At 44.2% G+C, this 16,295-nt stretch overlaps 1 protein-coding gene across 4 annotated transcripts in view; it reads right to left on the bottom strand.

The window, feature by feature from the left end:
• PPM1E (protein phosphatase, Mg2+/Mn2+ dependent 1E) overlaps window positions 1–16,295 on the bottom strand; it is a 60,039-nt gene that overhangs the window by 6,043 nt on the left and 37,701 nt on the right. For all 4 annotated transcript variants that reach the window (XR_009489137.1, XR_009489138.1, XR_009489139.1 and 1 more), the window contains exons 2-4: window positions 6,097–6,215; window positions 1,639–1,838; window positions 82–270 (exon numbers count right to left, since the gene is read on the bottom strand). Coding sequence is in view for 1 of the 4 variants with exons in the window: in XM_059865691.1 (XP_059721674.1) it covers window positions 82–270; window positions 1,639–1,838; window positions 6,097–6,215 (508 nt within the window). In the remaining 3 variants the exon portion in view is untranslated. The remainder of the gene's footprint in view (window positions 1–81; window positions 271–1,638; window positions 1,839–6,096; window positions 6,216–16,295) is intronic.

Here is a 16,295-nt window from a genome sequence, read left to right as displayed (position 1 = left end):
TGTGCTGATTCCACTGTGGCTGGAGCCCCTCTCTGGAAAGGCAGGATGGATTTGCAGGGTGATGCTCTCAGAGGCCCTCACCTCCCTGGCTGCCTTCTGCACGAAGCGCTCGTCGGTGACGCGGAAGGCTCGGCACAGAGCCTCGGCCGGGTCCTGCTGGAACATCTCCTGGTGGACCATGTTCACGTGCAGGTGGATGGAGGCATAGATGGCAGCATCCACTCCTCCATGACCATCAAACACTGCAAAATAAGCTTGTTCTTCTTGGTCCTGCCAGAGGAAACACAGGGAGGAAAAAACTCAGGTGAAAGCGACACAAAGAGCTCATTGGATTGCCTTAAAGCTTTGAACCTGGGATTTGTGCTGTCCTCATTAAACTGCAGTTAGACACAGAGTCTCCACTGGAAAAGCAAACTGCCCTGACCACCTGCACTTGCATCAGTAGGCAGTTTCCACCTCGCTGTTGAATTCTGCCTGCAAAGTGCAAGAGATGCCCTGCCAGAATCCCCTGTGTGGTGCTCTCAGTGCTCCTTAGGTCCCATTTGTTACAGCTCAGTCACACAACTCAAATAGGAAGTGCCATTCTCATCAAATTGTGCAGGAGATTTTGTGACTGCAAAAACCACAGAGAGAAGAACATCCAATACAGTTTGCATGAAGTCTACATCATGATTGGAATCCACCAGGGATAAAATGCCAGTACAGTTAAAATGTGAAGCCAGCCAATCTTTGCTTTCACTCTTCTTTTTTCCTTAAATCTAAAATATATTATCTTAGATGCCTGTGTTTTAAAAAAACTGCATGTGCTCTCTCATCAGAAATCTGTGATTACATTCACAAATCAAATACAGCAAAATCACTCATCTTCAAGGCAGTTTTCTCAGCTTCCCCTCCTCTGTTCAGAGAAACAACGTGGTACCAGGAGACAGCAACTCCAGCAACTCACACACACAACACCAACCCACTGACAGAGCCAATTCAACCTTGACAGCCAGCTCAGTGACTGGAATATTTGCACATTGTAATTTTTAGGTAATGGGCTCCAACACAAATTGGAATAAGAAAGCTGACAATTGACAGGCAAAGGAAATATCTGCCTCTGTTTGCATTAGTATCTTTTAAAGGTAAGAATGTGGATGGGGCAGAAGATGGTTATTAAAGTGACAGGGTGTAATAAAAAAGTAATTATGCAGCAATTTGATCCTTAAGGTAAAATTCTTGCCATTTTCTTTTACTTTCCATTCCTGAGTGTCCAGTTTTATATCTCAAAGGGAAAGCAAGAATGAGTGTCTGACCAATGGCCACATCAAGAAATTATTGGAAAGGAAGACAGGCCCCAGTTCCACCAAACTACTCAAATTTCTGTGTAAGCTGCACCTCATAGTCCTGTAAGTTTTGGGTTTGTTTTGGATTGTTTAACTTAATTTCCTTATTTTTGCTTTTGGCTTCTCCCTCCCAAGAGGAAGGCTTGGAAAGCAGAGCAGACCCACCCCAGCTGCCGAGCGGCTTCAGAGATGAACTGTGGTGCGACCAACTGCCAACCTTCCTCAGGTCCATCACCCTTCACTCCCTCAGTGGAAAACCTCCTGCTTTCCCAGGATGGAAACCACTGACCACAGGATGTGTGTGTGCTCTCACCTCGAGGTTGAAGAGCATGTTGAAGTCAGGGATGCAGACGTGCTTGTCCTCCATCTTCCTGCGCATGTTCTTGATGGCGTGGATGGAGGTCTCGTAGTAGCGGTGGGGCTTGGGCTGCAGGGGGAAATCTTTCACCCAGCTGCTGCAGATCTCGTGCAGTTTACTGTACACTAAACGGGCCAACTTCACCGTCTCGATCTCTGAGGAAGGCACAAAGCACAGATGAAAGCCTTGAGAGTGTTATTAAGTCAGAGTTTTCTCCCTTGCATACGTTAGAGAGATGAAACAAAACCATTTTAGCCAAGCAGTTGATGTCAGCAGGGAAATTCTGGGCTCTGATGCATGAAAAGAAGAAGCCAAAGTCACCATAATCAGCATTCATCAGTAAGCAGCTCACTGTTTGTTTGTCTTTTTAACTTAAACATTTCCCTTTGCCTTTGGGGAACTCATTTGCAGCAGCAGAGAAAGGGAAAGGCATGAAAAGTGTTGGATCCCTGGGGTGGCCCTGCCCGAGGTGGTGCAGCTGTGACAGGGACTGTGTCATGGCACAGGGTGCCACCTACAGAAGCCACCCTCTGTGACAAGGACACACTGGATTTGGACCAAATTCTCTATTCTAAACACCATTTCATTGCAGAGCTGAGTCAAGACAGTGGAAATAATCTGCAGAAATTAGTAGAGTGATTTTAAGATGTTTTGTGCACTTTCAGCAGTGCACAGGTGCCTTCTTAGCTCTTTCCTGATTTCCTATTATTCCCATATTCCTGACAACGGTGTGTCAGAGAAATCTGCGTGAGCAAATGAGAAAACCATAAAGGCCTCAACTTTAAGAAAATGCTGAACTGGCACCCTGAGAAATTATCATTTTAAAACGTGAAAACTCCGGCACTTGACATTTGTTCTGAAATTCAGGAGAGGAAAACAGGAAGTCAGCATCAGAGCTGAACACATCCACATCTCTTTGTTCATGATGGCTCACCAAAGGCAGGGATCTTCAAAGCCGAACAGCAGCAATCCAGGAGTGCCAATCACTCCTGGAGGGGAGGGGCTCACAGGCAGGGAGGAGAGGGGGGAGTTGCAGCATCTCCCAGTTCACAGGAATTCTGTGAAGAGCCTAAAAGCAGCATTTACAAATTTCTGTCCTCGGTTTACAGTGACCAGGGGGCCAAGACCCTAAGGGGCAAGAGATTGTCCCAGCTCTGTTGATTATGAGTTGGTTCAATCAAGAGGCATTGAACTGAAAATACACTGGATAAATAACCAAAAGGAAGCTTGGCTGCTTGATCACACAGCTTTAAAACCAAGGGGTGGAAATCAAACAGCACTGCCACAGTGTGAGGGGGGGTTCCTCACCCCACCTGTGCTGCTCTGGCTGGGGCCACCAGAAATCTCTCTGGGTAATTTATTTAAAGAGGGAACACATCCAGCCTGAGGTGTCCAAGTTGTATTTTCCAGAGGAAAGCCCACAGAGTTTGCTCTCCCATTCCTCCCCACTGGGCAGGGTGAAGGGAAGTGGGCACGTGGCAGTCACCTGTGGCACCTCTGCAGGAGGGTGGCAGTGAACCCAGTGGCCCTGCTGAGATCCTCACTGCCCTTCCCAAGGGACCCTGTGTGGTGTCAGCATCATCAGCAACTGCTCGTGAGGTTAAAACAGGAGAATAATAAAATGCCACAATAAAAACCACCCCCTCACAGCTGGAAATTACTCATCAATTGTTAATGCTGCCACGCTGAGCCAGAGCTGACTCAGCTGGCACTGCAGTTGTGTCATGGAGAATTTCATTTCCCTCCTGCTGCTCCCAAATCCCCAAGGTTGGAGGTAATGCTGAGCTGCACCACAGCGAGTGGGAAATCCAGCTCAGGCATTGTTCCCAAAGATGACAGGGCAGAAGGAGAGTGGAAAGGATACCAGGAATCAGGTCCTGCTTTTTAGTGCCAGTTTTATGAGCTGTGTTTACAACATGGACAGTGTGACAACAGGGGTCAGAATTAAGACCAAGGTTTTCTTTAATCTAGGAGCTGTAGATCCCTTTGGATATCTGCAGGATCCATCTCCTAGAACCTGGAACAACTGGGTAATGGATATTATGATTTGCTTTGTGACATCTCCTGGAAATTTGATAGCCCCACCAGGTCACATGGTCCTGCTATCCAGCCTCTGGTGGTTCCTTAACAATGCCAAACTTCCACGAGATTCTCTTCCTCCACAAACAAACCCCAAACTTAAATGTTCTTAACCTGACCTTTCAAAAAAGAAATCCAACATCATTCAGGTCTCATGGAAAATCTCTTGCAGCCAAAAGAGAAGAGTCATGGCCCGTGGCTCAGCTATCCAAAAACACATGGTCACCCCAAATACAACAGACCCCTAATCTTGCAGTCCTACACTTGTGGACTCCAACCAGTTTTTGTTCTTTTAAGATTTGCATTCTTCTGTCATGGAGTTTCTCATTACTTTCCACACCAAGAGCTGCTTTCACCACTCCAAAGCACAGGACATGATTTGTCACGTTGCAATTCTCAGAGTGAAATGTGCCACTAAGGAAATTTGAAATAGCTTTTTTTTATCTTTCAGCAAATTCAAACTTGAGGCAAATCAGGTAAATGTCTCCTTGTATTACGCAGAGTAAAAATCTTTTTGGGTTCATAAAAAAACCTGACATAGAACTGGATATTAAAGCCAGGCAGCAAAATTCAGCTTGGTTTCACATTCTGCAGCAGCTCAAACAGCATCAGGGCACAGTGAACTCAGAGCACCAAACTTCAAGATGTAGAAATCCCATTTTCACCACCTGCCACACTCTCCTTTGCTTTCCTCCAAAGCATTGAAGTCTCCCTGTGTGGCACCACTGAGGGCAGATCTCCTCTCAGCACCAGCCCAGGCTTCTCAAGGACTCCCCTGCAAGGCTCTCCAGGATGGAGCTGCTGCTGCCACCAGTTTTGTCTGGGTTTGCTGGGCCAAGCCTGGCACTGGTGGCTGAAGAGGCACTGATGGAGCAGCTGTGGCTGCCCCTGGATCCCTGCAAGTGCCCAAGGCCAGCCTGGATGGACCTTGGAGCAACCTGGGATGGTGGAAGGTGTCCCTGCCCATGGCAGGGGTGGGACTTGATCTTTAATGTCCCAAACCTTTCTGTGATTCTGTCATTCTATGACACTTGAGCTGATGTCCTGCTTTGGAAAATTATCACTTAGATTAGTTGAAATAGCAGGGTTTTATGAAGCTGTTGCTTTACTACAGGGCCAGAGGATGTTTCCTCTCTTCCTCTCCCCCTAAACCCTCACAATTTAACACTCACACTGCATCAGCAAAGGGATATTTTATTTCCAAGTACCCTCATTATGACAATTCACCTCAACAAACTGCATCTGGAGCCCTATTCTTAGTGCCTGCTCCAGTCTGTTCCCATCTCAATCTATGTTTGCCTCTGTCTTACAGCCTTAGATATATTTAAATGTCAGTTTCTGTAGGTGTGAGGGTTTTGTGGTGACTTTTTTTCCTTTCTTTTTCCCTTTTTTGTTGAATTCTGTAGATATTCTGTGTGGAGGCTTAGTCAACATTTCCTTGGAGACTGTCAAATATTTATGCAAGTTTCAGAGATCTCAATTTGAAATTAATGAAGGCTGCTCAGCCAGAACAATGACAAATCTATTCCATTTACCTGCTCAGCAGGAGGAGGCAGCAATACCTACAGAAAGGGAACCCAGAGCATGTTTTTCTGTTCCTAAGGTTTCCAAGGGCCTCTGGGGAATACAGCAAAATCTTCCTTTTTGAAGAGCCAGATTTAAAGATCCTCCTTATCCCCAGAATAATTTACAGGGTTTTTTTAAATCAAAAAAGGAGGGAACGGACAAAGTGGTTTGGGGACTGTATTTTCAAGATCAAATGACAGAATTCCTGTTAATACATGTGAGAAACATTGGTCTTTGTTGTAATGAACAACCCAGCTAATTTTCAAGGTTATTTAGGCCAGCACACTCCTGAAATGAGTGAGGGTGCATGACCTTGAGCTGAAGGCTGCAAAAATCTTGTCAGCCAACACAGATAAACGAGGAAAAGGAATTTTCTTCCTTTTAATCACAAAATCTCGTTATACTACCTTTTGCTAGAACCATAAAAAAACCTTACAAGCCATAGTAAAAACCACACTGACTGAAATAATTCAGAATTAAATTATCTCTTCCCACATAAATTTGACTTTGCTCCAAGGATGAGGGAGGACAACTGGCACTTGCCAGCAGAACCACATTGTATAAAGTGCTGAGAGAGAGATTCAGGGCCATCAGACACAGCCACAGCACTCAGAAGAGTGATTCCAAAGGTTTGATTCTTTGACTGAGAAATTAGATCAGCAGCTGTAGCAGGGGTGGTGGTGAGCTCGCCATGAAGCTTTTTCCATCCATGTGGGGCGTTCCTGTCCCAGAACTGCAGCCCAGGGGTGGCATTTGGGTGGCACTTACGGATGATGCCGTCGGCGTTGTCCACGTGCTTGGGCAGGAAATGCGCCGAGAGGTCGCTCTGCAGGACTTCATCTGAAGTGGCTCTGGCTAAAGCAGAGGCCAGGAATGAGGGGCAATTACTGGAAAGAAAAAAGAGAAAGCACAAAAAGATGTTTTAGTGTGATTCAGCAAGGTAACATGAGTGTATTTTTCACCAAGGTTCTTTGGCTGAGCCCTGCAGCAAGGCCTCAGACTCACTGATGGGTTTTGGTTGCCCTCTTTCACTCCTCTGTTCCCTGGTTCTTCAGTTTTAATGTTTCAGTTCCTAACCTCTATTTAAATACTTTTCAAATCTAGACTTGAACCCTCCAGAGTCTGTCACACAACTGTACATTTTTTACATATGTATGGTACAATTTTAACTCAAGTCCAGTTTCTCCTAAGATTTGGAGTCAGAGTTCCAGAATTCCTCAGATTTCAAAGTGTCCAAAGGCTCTCTGAGGGGCACTGGAAGTTAAGGTAAAAAATGCTCCCTCAGGGATGATTTCTACCCAGAGTGAAGTGGCTTTAACTCAGTGTATTTAATTAAACCTGGTATCCCAAAAAGGTTAATCTATAGAAAGCCAAGGCCATTTTAATGTACATTCTCTCATTCAAGAGGAATTTAATACCTCTTAATTTATGTGTAACTTTGCATTTCCCATTGGTCAGCCCCAACTTCTCCAGGTGTCTCCTGCTGACACAGCCTGAAACTTCCAATTTCCACAGATTTTACTGGGTAATGGTGTCTTTCCCAAGACATTCCATGGTCACAGGGCCACAGGGAGACACAGAGCCAATTTTAGCCCAGAAACCATCCATCAACCAGAGAATTCCAAGGCAGAAATCCAGGGAACAGGCAATGAACAACAACACTTCCTTAACCTATTTCTTCTGTTCAACATATCTATAAATGATTAAAGGATAAGATTAACAAGAAGTAGCTTTGTCTAACACTCTTAGGAAGCTCTGGAAGTCACACAGCACCTCGTTAGGGCCCCACCCATCCGAGGCTTTTCCCGGGAATTCCCAGGCAGGATTCCGAGCTGCTGGGGGGCATCAGCTGCCTCAGGGCCGGTCCTTCCCAGCCCAGCTCAGGGCTCTGATCCCGTTCCCATCCGGAGGAAAACCCCGGCACATCCCTTGCTGCTGGCACGTGGAGGAGCTGATTTCCTGTCTCGTCTTTTCTGTCTTTATTTGGCTCACAAAGAGCAGGATTGTCGTGCGGTGGTGCTGGTTCTGCTCGTGTCACATGAGATTCCCCAAAAAGGGAGAGGTTGCAGTGCCCGGGATAGAAGAATTATCCCAGCAGTTACCAGCAGGGCACCCGCAGGAATCTGAGCTTGTTTCCAGTCCAGGGCTTCCCTGACCAGCTCAGTGCTGAAAAACCGATCTTGTTTTGTGTCACTTATTAAAAACCCTCAGGAACATTCACTGATGGGCAAGGAGGGAGCCTGGTTAGGAACTGGGGCAACAGCAGTGGCTAAAATAGACTCAGGACCCAAACAGCAAAGAAAAAATAGCCCAGAGAGGAGGGATTTCTGCTCTGCCTGGGCCTGGGAGGGTGCACAGCAATGTCTGTGGATACCCAAAGCCATGAACTCTTGTATCTGAAATTTTAGGTATTATTTTAACTGCAGTGACCAATGGCACAAGTGGAAGGTGCATTTACAGGGGCTGTAGCAGGTCAGAGTATTTCCCCCAGCTCCAAGTGCTGTTCACGTGTTCCATTCCCACACAGTAGCTCTATATCCAGCCAAAAAGTGCATTTCCATTACAATGCTAAACCTACACAAAAAGCTGCTAAAGATGTTATTAGATAAATTAAAGGATTTTAAGTACATCCTTCCTGATTCTCTGGCAGCGTAGGTGTGTTTAGAACACCCACAGTTGCATTGTAGCAATCCTGGAATAACTCTGGGAGGGTATTAAGTCAAGCCTAAAAGTGCTCTGCTTCTATGAATTAAGTTTGAGGAAACCAGTCTGAGGTGGGTTTAATTCAGCCCACATATTATTATGTTCCCAGCTTAACTCCTCTCCATCCTGATAGCATTAAAGTGGGGAGGACTTTCTAAACACCTTCCTCTGTGCTCTGAATCTAATACAAACTCTCCTGCTGAAAATAAGAGAGATGGCAAATTTGAAATTCTTATAGCATGGGAGTTCACCGCTGGGGTTTGAGCAACTGATCAATTTCAAGGGGAAAGGTAGAGAAAACAAATCAGCTGAAGGCTTTCCTTCTATGTCTGGCCACTCTTTGTCCTAATAATAACAGCTGCTGGCCGAAGAATTAATTGCCCTTGACATTTGTTGATCACAAAGCTTCTTATGTGGCTGCTGCAGGGCTGTGCCATGTGAGCAGGGAGGTGCCCACACGCAGACAGATGACTTCCTCTTCCTGATTAGCACCACTCAACATTTACTTCTCTCACTTGGCTCCTCAGAGCACTTTGAGTCGAATTACTTTTTCCCTTCAAGGAACAGCAGATTGCACTGGAGGTTTAAAATAGCTGTTGAAGGCAAACTGCTCTGAGGACACTTCATTACTGCTACACCAAGACAAATGAAGAGCCAGCTCTGGGATCTCTGTTTTCAGCACCAAAGTGAGCACTCAGGTGAGCAGGTACAGCATGCCACAGACAGCAATCCAAGGGGGGCAGTTCTCCCTCTTCACAAAACCCAAAAAGAATCACCAGGATGCCTGGGGACAGGGAGGAGCTCCCACCCTGCTGCTGGTGTAACCAGGGGTTACCTGCTGGCTCTGAGAAGAAATTCTTCTGCCACATTCTAGATGCTCAAGTGTTATTAGTCATGAAATCTGACAAATTGAAACTGGGAGGGCACAGTCTTGTTTAGCAGAGAGCTGAGAGCTAAAATGCCTTTGTCTATTCATAGCTGTGCCACTAACTCAGCAGCTGACCTTGGACGAGTCACTTCACCACTCAGACCTTCATTCCTCATCTGCAAACAAGGAATGAGAATGTCATTTCCTCAGGGAGAGGAGGAGGAGGAGGAGGAAGGCTGTAGAAGGCCTAAATCTGTGTTTGTGAAGTATTCTGGGATTTCTTGCTAAGAGCCCAACTGAAGGGAAAAGTACCAAGATGAGAGTGGGAGATATTTTCAATCTATAGATTTATACTTTCATACTTCTGATAACTTTCTTAGGTTTTTCTCACTCCTTTCTCATACACTGCCTGAAGTGCTAAATGGAACACACAGGCAAACAACAGCTCTGGGTAACTCTCAGTGTCATCAGCAGCTGCTGGAAAGGGAAAAACCAGCAAAGAGAGACCTCAAGTTCTTAAAACTCACAGTTCTGAGCATTAGCACTGCTGATGGGAAAGTGAAGCTGCAGCTCCTGCCTAAAATCCACGAGGGCCAGCAGGGCTGAAAATCCCTGAGCCTGTCATGGTCTGGGGGAGCTGATGAGGCATCACTAACCCAAACAAACAGGGAAAATGGACCAAAACGAACTGGGGCTTTCAAGAGGCAAAGCGGGCAGTAAATCACAGAAAGTACAGTGTTCCTGTTACCTCAGGAATCCCCTGACACCGCAGAACAGCAATTGTTTTAGTTCGAATGAGCAATGATTGAAATAGAAATGCTATCCAATCTGCTGAAACACAAAACAAATCCACAGGCAAACAGGATAAAGCAGCATATTTGGTTTCACCCAGCAATCCAAGACCAAGAACATGACCTGAAAAGAACCAAGTACAGCACATTCCCCAAAGGCCTGTAATTTACAGTGGTGGTAAAAGTCTTTGTAGGGATGACGAATTAACTGCACCCTTTCCAAAAGACATTCCACCAGGGATGCACTTTGGGAAACACTCCTGCTGATGTGGCCTGTTGCAAGCTCTTGTTAGAAAGCAACTTTTGCCAGATTCAGTTTAAGAAAAACCTCATTTGTCCCCTGCCTGTATTTACAAAACATTCCCAAGTCTCAGGAGACTTCTTCCAGATGGAGCTTTGGATACAGCCTGGAAGCTCTTTGAAGAAGCCTTTAAAGTCTTTATTACTGCAAGTTCCCATGCTGAGAAGTGCAGCAGTAATGAGCAGAGAAATGCTTTGGGGAGCTCCTTTGGCTGTTTCCCCAGCCCTCCCTTCCTCCACCTCCTGTTTCTGTGGCCATCCAGAGGGACTTGGAGCCATTGGGGGGCTCCTGTTTGTCCCCAAACTCCTCCAGGTCACCCAGCACTCAGAGGGAAATATTCTGTGAAGCATTCCAAGACCCTAAAATGATTATGGATGTATCCTCTGGATCTGCCAAGCAGATGCTATTTCCAGCTCCCATCTCTGCAGGTTCTCCTCTCCTGACTCCCAGAGCATCTCTGACCTGTGCTGTTCCACTGCTCTGCACAGCTGCTGGAAGTTGTGATGCTTATTTAAAGCCTGGTCACAGTGAACAAATGGAGTATTATTTTTTTTCCCCCCTAACACATGGTGAAACCCTGCACTAGATTTATCTGCTGCAGTGAGTTACTAAAATAAACCTGGCACACACACACACACACAAAAAAAAAAAGAAACAAATAGAAAAAACAATGCACCTTTTAAAAGCTTGCATAACCAAAGCTCCTTGAGAAGTCATTTGAGCTGGCAGTGGTGAGACAGTAAAGATGCTTGATAAATCTGTTTGAAGGAGCTGCAAACGTGCTACCCAAGGAAGCTGCTATCTATAGGCTCCCAGAGACAGCTGCCTGCTCACATCCCCAGCCAGCCTGTCCTTGTGCTGACAGTTGTAAGCAACAGAAATATAATACACAAGCCTTGCAAAAAGACACTTCAGATACATTTATCATGCCCCTGTCTATGCAGGCACTGCATTTACCAAATTTTTAACCTTCTGCTTTCTGCTCACTGATGTTTTTTAGACCCATTTTGTGTAGATATGTTTCTGCAGTTAAGTCTGTCTTAACTGGATTGAAAAAAATAACCAAAGCAGAGGTGCACTGCTCATCAGAAAACCTCTGCACAGCTGGATGAAGATGCTTCACCAGGGGAAACCCTTGGCTTTTCACAAGCTGTTCTCAACACATGAATTAGGCTCAGACCTCTGATGCAATTTCTGCTGCATAGCAAGGCAGTATTTCCTTCTCCAGAGGGTGAAGTGCACATGACAGTATATAAAGCCACCAAATTGTGAGCAAGACAAAATAAAAAGGTCATCTTTGTCTCTTTGATGAGGTACAATGTCATGGAGGGCAGTGTGTATCTAAAATATAAATGCTTGCTGCCCACAAACCACTCATAAGCATTTGTGATTTAATGGCTGTCAATAAAATAGCACTGACACCACAGGGGTGAACTGTGAAGAATCCAAACCACACAGAGCAGCTTCTCCTGAGCTCCTGGCTGGATAAATTGCCTGGGTATTATCTTTGAAACCAAATTCTATTATTTCTCTCACTCATCCTCCCAGCGTGGGGGTTCTGAGGTTACTCATATTCCAATCTCTGGGGCTGATGCTGTGGCTGCATTTAAAATGACAGAAATCACCTCCTGTAACATGAACAACCCCTGAAAACCCAGCATGGATTGCCAGGAGCTGGAAGCCAAATAACTGCAAGAAATTGAATTCCCAGAAGTGACTCTGGGAGAGTTTTCTTCATTACAGCAAAGAGGCTGAAGATACAAAGTTTGCTGTTGGAAATTATATCCCAGCACTTCACAGCCAGATTATATCCATCTGTTATTAAAAGAAAGGGAAACCTGGAATTTGAAGGAATGCAGAGAAAAATGGACCACAATCCATGAACCTCTGGTATAACAAACACCAAGGTGTTGAGGATGTATCTGTATAGACTCCCCCCCATCTAAATCAGAATATTTTCTGCCTGAGGAGTAAGATTCTGAGGGACTGAATAGTTTTATAATAAAAATCTGAATTGCTGCTATGAAATGCACTTTAGAAAATTATAAAAATATTATTATAAAATTTAAAAAATCCCCAACAAGCCACTTATTTGATGGGCATTGATTGTGCAGTTTAGCCTTTTGGTATTCAGCTTTGCAAATGCAAACACACAGGGAAAATAAATCTGTGTTTACCCTATCATTAATTCATCAAAAGAAAGGTAATTTATTGGTATTACCCACTCATGTGACTTTAAGGGTTTATAGTGAGAGGAAAGATCCTTCTGGATTTTGGTGTTGTTTACCAGGGATTATCCTGCATGTTCACACAGCCCATTCCCTGCTCAGGGTGTGAGGGTGTCCAGAGCTCTCCAAAATCCTCCCTGTGCCCACTTGGCACTGCTGGGAATGGAATGGGGACAAAGCCACATCAGTGCCAGGTGCTGCTTCCCTGCAGAAGGAAATTTCTTCACTGGAAACCCAATGTCAACAGCAGTTACCTCACAGTGAGTTTCCCTGGCAGAGCAAGGCTTGTTTAAAAGCTCCACAGGACATTAAAAATGTCATTGATTTTTCTCTCTTTGGCACTCAGTCAGTTCGAAAGTCAGCATAATTCAATATCTTTCTCCTGGTTCCATTAGCAAAGAAAGGAATCCATGCTTCAATCTGTGCTGCCTTATTGGAAAAAGTAATTTAATTTTACATCTGAAAGTGTGCCAACATCAGCATAAAAGCATACACTGTATACATCAGATTTAATTTATGAATTCTGCATTTTGTCAAGCCAGGATGAGATGCTGTCTAAAATCAATGAGAGTGTCCAAGCTCGCTCTGAAGTTACTTATGTATGTTCTTATTATTTCAGATATTTTCTGTCCTAGCTGGAGTTTTTGATGATTTCTCTCCTTGCTATAAAATATTAATGACACAGTCTCTAGAAAAGTTCATGTTGCAGGAAACTTGCAGAAGAGTTCAGGCACATCATTTACTTACCACTGATTCATGCCCAATTTTTTCTCTCTGTTATAAATAAACTTCCACTGATACTTCCCTTAAGTGGAAAGGATATTCCATACAGATCTGATGTGTCAGAAATACAAGTTAAATAAGAATCCCCCAATGCAGAGCCTCTGTTTTATCAGAGATCAGATTAACACACCCAAGTCCCCTGTCAGAAAGAAAAATGCATTTTGATGTTATAGCTAATGACTTCATTTCAAGTAAATGAAATAAAATGCTCCACAGCAACACATACCCTGCTGTCTCCTGCAGATCATCATTAAGGCAAGCAAATGTTAAATTGCTTCTTTAAAAAGGGATGAGGATGGTGCCTGTTCAAATGCTCAGCCTCAGTAACACCCCACAGAGCCAGGCCCCAAACCACGCTCCTGTTGGAGCATTTATCTTCATGTAACTGAGAAAAAATCAGAGTTTCAGACCAGGATTTCCAAATGACATTTGATCACTTAACTTCTTTCAACCCATTGAACAAATATCAAATATAAGGCAAAACACACCCTGGAAGATTTATGGCCACTGAGTCAGCAGCAAATGTTCCCTCGCTGCCTTCTCACTCCTGTGCCTCGCACTTCATCACACAAATGGCTTGGGTGTTTATGCCAGATGTAAGATTAGATAATTACTCATCCAAGTCCTGCATGTCAACTCTTTTTGGTGATAAAAAATTTATTCCAAATGCCCCATTTATAATCAGTTGGCTTGCAGAAGCATTCTGTTGTGCAGTGCTACATCTCGGGCTGTAATTCTGTGCAGGGACACGCTGTGTTTGTGCTGTACCAATGCCTGATGTCAGGAATTCTGTGCCTGCACAGGGACAATGCTATTGACCTCTGGAAAGCAATTTCAAAGCCAATGATGAAGTGCCAGATATTATTAATTAAGCCTAAAGTGGGGATGGAAAAAGAGAACAGCAATTCCCTTGCACTGATTCCCAGAAAATCCTGCTGCTCTTGTGCATGACATGCAAGAGAAACAAATGAAAGCAAACATGAAAAAACAATGCAGTACCTTTAAAAGTGATTTTACAGGCAGATGTGGAACTCCAGGCAGATTCAGAGATTACCCAGTGGGGCACATTAAAGATTGGATTGGAACCTCAAGATGACAATTACTGACACTGATGCCCACGGAACAAGATGCTGGAGGGATAAAAGGGGCTCTGTGATTGGGGTGAGTGCTCTTTTAAAGGAAAAACCCTTGAGTTACTCAGGAAGATCCCATCCTAATTCCCACTGTCACTTGTCCTTTGCAGAATTGCAAAGGATAATGGCAGGTTTAGGGGTTTAGGCTTTTTCTTTAAAGGATAATCAAAATGTTTTAGCTATTCTGTTTCACATTAAAGTCCCTAATGCATTCTGTTCTACTGAGCCACATAGTTATTTCAGTCATTCTTAATAAATAACTGTTGCCAGTAGTAGTTAAGCCAACAGATCTGAATTATTTATAGTGTTGAGGAACAGAACAGCAGATAAAATACATTAGGGCTTTGGGTTGTTCTGGCCTGAACGACACAATGGCAGCCTTTAGATGTTTTCCACCAGGCTGTAAAATATTCTCTTTCCAATCCTGGTTTCAAAGATTTCCTAAAGAGGCAGCAGCCAAACCTCCAGCCATCCATCTTCAATAATCACAGTCATGAACAGCAGGTGAGAGCCTCTCCCAAATACTGCACTGGCACGAAGTTTGATTCCATTGGACAGGTTAAATGGCTACTTAGGTTTAGTTCTAAATTATTAGAGATAAACAGAATTTAGGTGTTTACATATTATACAGCATGGCTCTAAACCTTCCAGTAAATTATTTAAAGGCACCTCACAGTGTTGAACTCAAATATTTCTCTTCTCCCTTTGCCTATAACGAACTCTCCCTTCAGCTGGAAAAATGCAAAGGTATCACCTAATTTTACAATGGCAAATCCAGCTTCACATTCCAGGCTGCAGCATGGCCCTGTCACTCCTTTTTAAGAGGCCACATCATGAAACATTGAACACACGAAAAACAACAGGGACAGAAATTATCTTGACATTATCTTGACAAATTATGTTACACACATGTTGAATTTAATGCTCTTTGTAGCTCAGAGATGCATTGCAATATCTGTGCTGATGGGATAATGTGCCTGGGTGGAAATCTGTGGGAATATCTGGCTTTCCCACCTTGGGCTGTCATCACAGGGGACTGCACCAGGGGGAAATTCACTGTACAACCAGCTCACAAGGAGAATTGTGCCCACAAATGCCAGGGAGAGATTTACACTCAGATGCTGCAGGGAGAAGAACTGGGGGAGTAGTTGTAGCAACATAAGCTTCAACCAAACAGTTTTCCTTTTATAGCTCACCTTCCACTTCCTATATGGATCTATTTACAGCAGGAAATGTTGCAAATTGTAGCATCTCTAAGGAGTAAAAAGAATTTTAAAAGAACAAAAAGAAGGAGAAAATCTGGAGAGGTAAAAACCCAACCAAACTTCCCTCTATCAAATACTAATGAAATAGAGGAGGAATAACACTGAAATTGAGGAGGAATAACACTGAAATTGAGGAGGAATAACACTGAAATTGAGGAGGAATAACACTGAAATTGAGGAGGAATAACACTTGGAGGCCATGTAAGGTTGTTAAGGGCTCTGGAAGTGGCTCCATGATGTTTCAGCCTGTGGGAATGAGCCACAGCACTCCAGGGAGGGACAGGCTCAAGTGACAGGATCCCTGTGCTCCCCTGCTCCCTCCTCTCCCTGCTCCCAGGTTTATTGAGGATCTGCACTCTGAACTTACTGAGGTGGGGAAGATTCTGTGAGGTTCAAAGCTGGGGAATGTGGCTTTCCACAGGGCCAGGCAGGTCCTGAGCCTGTGGAACACAGCTAAATTTAGCTCTTCTTGCTCACAAAGGCTCTAGGAACTGATTCCCAACAAGCTGGGGATGTTTCAAACAATTCTGCACTGCTGTGGCCTCTCTCCTGTCCTAGAAGGTACAGAGAATTATTTAAAACTTGGGAGAGATGTCTTGAAATTGTTCCCAGTCCCATTTAAAAACAAAGCTGTGCACATATTCCAATCACTGTTGAAAGGTCAACTGAAAAAAAGAATAAAATGAAAGAGCTGTGACATTTCATAGTGTGACATTACAAATCTCACCAGATTATGGACATTGGTTCTCTACCCTGGACTTCTCAATACTACACAAATTCTCCCACACAAACTCTGCCTATTCACCACAATCTGGGATTTGTTTATGCAGCATAATCAGTGTTATTTGTTCCATTTGATTTTCTGTGAGATGAGCACATTCACATTGCCCATTTC

Source organism: Haemorhous mexicanus, chromosome 22, assembly GCF_027477595.1.
Source record: "Haemorhous mexicanus isolate bHaeMex1 chromosome 22, bHaeMex1.pri, whole genome shotgun sequence".
In the NCBI taxonomy this organism is placed as follows: Eukaryota; Metazoa; Chordata; class Aves; order Passeriformes; family Fringillidae; genus Haemorhous; species Haemorhous mexicanus.
This window is presented reverse-complemented; position numbering and strand designations above follow the sequence as displayed.